Below are 7,172 nucleotides of genomic sequence, written 5' to 3'. Positions count from 1 at the left end.
ATTTTGACTTGTGCTTTGTAAGCATTAAGATACTGCTTTTTGTTTCAGATATTCACTACAGATTTCTGGTCTCTTCTGGCAATAAATATTAGATGGTGCCATTTCATTTTTATGTGAGAGGCCATAACTTATGTAGTCAAAAGGGAATTATTGATAATATATGGGAGAGTTTTAGTATTTAGAAATGACAAGGACAACTGCACACGAAGCTACTAATAGTTAACATCCCTCACCCTGGGATCATCAGTGGAAACTGCTGGGACTATTTGGTGTTCAAGGGGCACAAGGATAATGTTAGAAAGTTCACAAAACACTCAAGTCATATTAGCATAGTCGTGTAGTCATGAAACACCTGGGTAATATTGTAAGCACTGAGCCAGAATATATATACTAAAAAGTTAGGTCTGTGGAAATATAGATTAATATAGATTAATTCATATTTGATAAATTAATGAACTTGGGATAACTGACATGAAAGTGACATTTTTTTCTTCCCTGCTGTTTTCATTTGCAGGTTTTGGCATGGAGGCAACCTTACTCCTGGTGGTTGGCTTTTCCCATACCAAAGGGGTGGCTATCTCCTTTCTGGTGCTTGCTGTAGGATTTAGTGGCTTTGCTATTTCAGGTAAAGTGTCCTTTGGGTTTCCATATCTTGTCTACAGATTGAGCAAGTCTCGGGAGGAAGGAAGGACAAGGACATTGCAGCACCTTTCTTTAGCAGCCAGGCCATTCCCAAAGAGCAGGGCCAGTACCTAGAGAATGTCATCTAGCTGGAGTGACTTGGTAAAAATTGCTGAGGACTGGTCTTAGGAGCCCATTCAAGATGGAATTGTCCCTACTTACTCTGTCATGGGAAAAGACACAAAGTGCAGGTGACCCTCTGAGGTATGAGCAGAGGCACAAGCATGTGTCCTGGGTGAAGTGGACTTCCACACTTCAGTGCCAGGTCACCCTACCTAAGAGAGGTTCTTGTGACTTTTTCAATCCTCGCCTTCTGCTGGAGATCTGCTAATGTTAGCTCAAATCACGATGTCATTTGACAGGAAGTTTTTTAGAGTGGAAAGTTTCTTTAGATCTTGTCTACTCCATTGCCTTCATTTTCCAAACAAGAAAATGCAGGTCCAGAGAGGGGAAGTGACTTTCCAAACAGGGTAGAGCTGGTAGGAGTCATAGCAATGATGACGTGAGCTAATGTCAATCAAGCATGATTGCTATGCCGGGAACTGTGCAGCACCTTCTGTGAAGCCCTGTCATTCTCACAATGACCCTAGCGGTATGAGCTGGTAGGAGTCATAGCAATGATGACGTGAGCTAATGTCAATCAAGCATGATTGCTATGCTGGGAACTGTGCAGCACCTTCTGTGAAGCCCTGTCATTCTCACAATGACCCTAGCGGTATCATTGCCATCAGGATCCCTATTTTACAGGAGCAGAAACCAGTCTACTGTATGTGAGAGGCCTCAGTGCAGTCATATCATAGACTTCTGATAGACTTCAGAAGCTTCCTATCTATGCAAAACTGGTTGAAAAATTAAAATTGTTTTTCTATTTTTAAAACATATTGTAATAATAAAATTTGAAGCATGCAGAACACTTAACATATATTGCATCTGTCTTAAAATATTGTGAAGCAAGTAGTAATATCACTATTTTACTATTTTTTCGCTATTTTACTGATATTTACCTAAAGTGCAGGAAAATTGTGTACTTTTCTAATGTCACACAGTTGGTGGCAAAGGAAGGATGAAAGAGTAGTTCTGCCTGGCTCCAACCTGTGCTTTTTCCAATTTTCCAGGCTGCCCTAAATATCAATAAAGAATAAATATTAATAAAGAATGATAATGTTCCAAAACAAAAAAATATGGAGGCTTTGGTTTAAGCCCCCTAAGACAGGGGCTTGATGTATCTATCAAAATAAATAGAGCCTTTAAAAGTAGCTTGCAGCTAACAACTTGGGTTTGGAGGTGCATAGACCTAAGTGTGAGGTCCCTCTTTACTACTTACTATTTATAAAATAAAAAAAATTGATAAAATATTTAAACTTGGAAGCCTCACTTTCCTCATCCAGAGATTGGAGAGATCAGCAACCTCACAGGGTTATTGGGAGGATGAACTGAGATAATTCATGCATTCACTCATGCTTCCCAGTAGCTGGGCATTGTTCTTGGTGCTGGGGATATTGCAGTGAACTAATGAAAGATTCTGCCTTCATAAAGTTTGCATTCTAGTAGAAATAAAGCATGTGAAGTCCTTAGCACAGTGCCAAATGCACAACAAAATTGGTAAGTATTCACTATTATTGTTCTGTGATTATGCACTGCAGCCCAGTGCTTCTCTAACTTTCGTGTACATAGAAATCACCCTAGGATCTTCCAGACTGCAGATTCTGATTTAATATGTCAAGAGCAGGGCCTGAGACTCTGCATTTCTAAGAAGCTCCCTAGTGACACTGTGGTCCATACTTTGAATAGTAAGGATAGAGCAGTCATGACTCACTTCCAGTAGGATGTTGAGGGACATATTCCCTTGATAACTCTGTGATGCAAGAGAGATTCATATCTTGTCCCCAGAGATACTGAAATGTTCAGGTTCTTATTGCTCCCTTTCCCCTGGATTTCCTGGTAAGTCACAATCAGAAGGAGAAAAACCCAATACAGCAAATCATAGTAGCTTCCTTCTTTTCTTAAGAACTTACTCCACATTTACCACTTTTTAAACATGATCTCATTCAACTCCCATTGCAACCTGATAAAAAGGGTATTGCTGTGTCCATTTTACTGGTGAGGAAACTGAGGCATGACTTAACTTGCCCAGTTAAGTGCTGGGATTGTAACAAAGGTCTTGTCTGAACCAACAATGACACTATGGGAGGCACTGTGGCCATAGGGGTGACAATTCCTCAGGATGTGCTGTCTGCCAGCTTTATAAGGAATAAACAAGAATGCTAGGGAAGACTGTCTGGCATGATCTAGGAGCTGGTTATAGACAAGAGACCCGAGATAGGTGAGGGTAGAAAGATGAAAGGGATAAGTGCCTGTTTTGGGAAATGTTCTATGTAGAGAAGACAGACTTTCTCAGATTGTGTGCAGTGTTTTTCCATCTGCTACAAAAACCTATCGATATCTCAGTTTCTCAGTGTTTTTTTCTTTGAATGCCAGGATTGTGCAGCTAGAAACCTAAATGGCTTTTCTCACATTATCTTCAGCTGAACGCAGATGCCTAGGCTTTGTATCAGAACATAATACTCTACAATCATATTAATTGCTTCTTATCTTTGGGTTTTCTAATAAAGTGTTTATCGCATTTAAATCAACAGTAAGATTAATTAATCTTGCAGCTGTTTTATATTCTGATTGTCTGGCACTTTGATCTGAAAGAGAAGGTATGTTTATGCAAAAAAGGCTTTCTCAAAAATTCTCCCTGAATGGAGGTAGGAAAAAAAAACCAACCGATGTGCCAGATTATTAAAAACATTATTCTTAAATCCTATTTCCAGGTTCTTTGCACAGAGAATTAAAAAGCAAAGCAAAGGAAAACAAAAATATGAATAAGCTAAACCTATGAGTGCTTGCTGTCATTTCAATAGCTCAGATTGGTGGTTAAACAACTATTGAGTGACTACTGCCTTCCAGACACTTTGTTAGTTCTCAGAAGACAGTGGTAAATAAGACAGGTAGCTACCCACCCATCTGAGCATACGTGTTGGTTTTCACCTGTACAATACAATTTTATAAGCATGATTATTTCAGCTTATAGATGAAGAAACTGAAGTTCAGGAAGTTTAAATTCTTAGTCCAGGTTTGCATTTCAATGAAGCTGCCAGAACTGAGGTCTGTCTGACTGTAAAATGCACCCCTGGACAGTAAAGGCAAGGTTGGTTTCCGGTGCCTTAAGCCTCCTCTTACATAGCCTTGACCTTCCCCTGCCTTCACCCCTCCCCCTTCATTCAGTGCTCTCCTGATGAACAGATTCACGGTGAGGTGTTGGTGACCAGTAATTATTTTACTATTCCCAGCAGCATTATCTTCTGATAGAAGACCTCAAAAAGAGGGAGATGCTTAGCAGTAGTAGCAACAGCAGCCATGGTAGTAGTGGAGGTAGTTAGTATAGCTTAGCTGTTCACCAAGGGCTCTCACATACAATTTCCCCTGAGTCTCATATCACAGCCTTTTTATGAAGTAAGTAGTTATATTATCCCCATTTTGGAGATGAGGAAACAAAGGCCCCCAAATCACTGCTTACATGGTGGAAATAAGATTCGAATCTTCATTTACAGACTCCCAATCAAGCATTGTGTGAAAATTTTTTGTAAATTACGGAGCATTCTGCTAATGTTTGTGTAAGTATTTATTATAACAAAGCACCCTTTCCATCATGCCATGTGGCTATAGGCAGGCTTATCTCTGGTGGCCTTGTAGGAGTGAGTCACAGGTAAGGATTTGGTTTGGATCTACATGGTTTGATTGCTTAGTCTGAATAAATGTGATTCAGGCCTTAGGCTTTTCTGCACTGCCCCAAACACTGTATTTAGGAGTTCCAAACCCTCAAGGCATATGTGCCTTAATGCTCCCCATTGGGAGCCCATGGTAGACATCGCTCATCAATCCCATCACATTTTCCTGCTGTGCACAGATACTTCTTGACAATCCTGGACCCGGTCTTCTCAGTAGAGTATCCATTAGTGATATACTAGAGGAAACCAAATAGATTGATGAGAGATGGGGAAACTAGTATTTTCCAAAATGTAGTTGGAATTCTGTTTTTGACTCTGATTATGAGGTTTTGGTTTCATTGCAGGTTTTAATGTCAACCACCTGGACATTGCACCCCGCTATGCCAGCATTCTCATGGGGATCTCCAATGGAGTGGGAACTCTGTCTGGAATGGTCTGTCCCCTCATCGTTGGTGCAATGACCAAGCACAAGGTAATGGTGTCCTTTGTGGCTGTGGGTTACAGTATCAGAGGACTGAAGCACTGCACAGACTTGAGATCTCAAAGCCCTATCCAGCCTGTAAATGTGTGTGTCGTTGACCTTAACTGAGTCAGTTGAACTTCTTTTCTTTCCACTCTCTCTCCCTCCCTCCCCCTTCCTTTCTTACTGCTCCTCCCCCTCCCCCTTTAAAAAAAATCACTGTTTATTGATGGCACCAGGCCTACTTGTTGTTTGGTTCTGTGTTTTCTCAACTGAGAAGTAAAAGTTTGGGGGAGAAGGGTGAAGGCTGTAGAGACTGCTTAGAGACACAAAGAAGAAACTGAAGCAATCCAGTCAGGATAAATGTGTTACCCAAGATTGTTTTATAATTCTGATTAAACTTTATAGCCTATTTCCATATATCGTTTAGCATGTTCCAGTATAAAAATATTTGTGCTGTTACTTCCATGTTAAGAAGAAAATAAAAAAAACATTAATGATCCTTTCTTAGAATTTACAAGGGTGTGGCACTCAGTTGTTATTGCACCTGTGTACAGACCTGGATCTGTGTTTAGACTTGGGTGAGTGGTGGAGGAGGATCCCAGGAGCCACCTAGAGTCCAGCCGCAGGCCACAGGACTTCTTAATCTCTGTCACTGAAAAGGTTTCAGGATGCTTCTTTCTGCAAATAAGAATTTTTTGAGACCGTGGGATTTTTACTCAAATCTTTTCTTAGCTGGATTGCCTGCTATAAATATAACTTAAAGAAATTCTTCTAGCTTCTTGGAGAAGAAAGTGTTAGGTAACTTTTCTTACTTTGTGATAGAAAAGGAAGGTGGGATTTGAGGATTGTATAGTGAGGATCCGTGTTTTCCCTCTCTGTTCATGAAATGGTAGGATTGGTAACATGACTATTAGGTCTAAGATACTATCTTCCCCTAACTTTAAACACAAAGTGCCATTATTTTTCGATTGACTTTTTTTACACAGAAAATATGATTGTAAATAAGCTATTGGTAGTCAAGGATGAGCACTTTAGTGGCTCCAGTATTGTTGTGTATTCAATGGCAAACGAGAAGGAGTTCACTGATATTCAGAGTGGTGGGTTCCTAAAGCAAGTTTAATTCAGCCTCCTATGTGAGCAGAAACCCCATTTGTATATTTAGAAGATCCGAGCAATGGTGCTGCGTGTATTTTTACACGTTCATTTAAAAATGTATTTTCTAAATTAAAAGCGTGTATTCATTGTAGTCTCTAACTTTCATATTCATTGTAGTCTTAACTTTCATTTTTTAAGTACCTAAATTCTGTTTAGATGCTGGATGCTGCTTCTAACATGTCTTCCCAAGAAGCACAGCATTGCCTTTGGGGTGGGCAGGAGCTTTTGTCCCACTGGAGACCTTCAGAACATACTGTTAATCTCTGTTTTCAGTTAAACACTAACTGGCATTTTGTTTTCTTGTTTAGACCCGGGAGGAATGGCAGAATGTGTTCCTCATAGCTGCCCTGGTGCACTACAGTGGTGTGATCTTCTATGGGGTCTTTGCTTCTGGGGAGAAACAGGAGTGGGCTGACCCAGGGGATCTCTCCGAGGAGAAATGTGGCATCATTGACCATGATGAATTAGCTGAGGAGACAGAACTCAGCCATGAGACTTTTGTGAGTCCCAGAAAGAAGATGTCGTATGGAGCCACCACTCAGAATTGTGAAGTCCAGAAGAAGGATCGGAGAGAACAGAGAGGAGAAACCCTTGATGAGGAAGAGCCCACAGCCTACCAGAATGAAGAGGGAAATCTCTCAGATACATCCTAATGTCTGAGTGGCACTTCTGTCTTCTCCTCACCTTAGAACCAGCGAGTACCCGTACCTATTGCCTTTCCCATAGCCTGGCTTGCCAGAGGGCCAGACGTGAGGACACTGGAGGTAGGAGGGGGAGGAGAGGAGATTTAATAAGCAGTAGAGAAAAGAGAAATATTATCTTGCAGTGATACTTATGGGTACAGAGCTTTCTCTCAGTTAATAAAATAGTTGATAATTTTTTTTTTTGGATTGGCAATTGACCTTTCTCTCAAAGAACTGAACTTATTCAGAAAGGAATGACTAGAAAAATAAGGAGACCGTACCATGTTGTCCAAAGAGACACGGAAGGAAATGTGGATATTTGGCCTAGACAAGAGTGAGCACTGGTTGCTACCACATCACTGAGGGCAGCCACGCAGAGGAAGGTTTCCTATTCCTGATGAAGGCTACCGCTCATGG

The 7,172-nt window shown here is 40.8% G+C and overlaps 1 protein-coding gene across 1 annotated transcript in view; it reads left to right on the top strand.

The window, feature by feature from the left end:
• The window catches only part of SLC17A8 (solute carrier family 17 (vesicular glutamate transporter), member 8), a 32,525-nt gene extending 25,761 nt beyond the window's left edge, over positions 1–6,764 (top strand). The window contains exons 9-11 of the mRNA XM_008579640.1: positions 515–625; positions 4,799–4,926; positions 6,381–6,764. Coding sequence (XP_008577862.1) covers positions 515–625; positions 4,799–4,926; positions 6,381–6,725 — 584 coding nt within the window. The 3' untranslated portion in view covers positions 6,726–6,764. The remainder of the gene's footprint in view (positions 1–514; positions 626–4,798; positions 4,927–6,380) is intronic.
• The last annotated feature ends 408 nt before the right edge of the window (positions 6,765–7,172 follow it).

This window comes from Galeopterus variegatus, unplaced genomic scaffold (assembly GCF_000696425.1).
Source record: "Galeopterus variegatus unplaced genomic scaffold, G_variegatus-3.0.2 Scaffold1933, whole genome shotgun sequence".
Lineage (NCBI taxonomy): Eukaryota > Metazoa > Chordata > Mammalia > Dermoptera > Cynocephalidae > Galeopterus > Galeopterus variegatus.
This window is presented reverse-complemented; position numbering and strand designations above follow the sequence as displayed.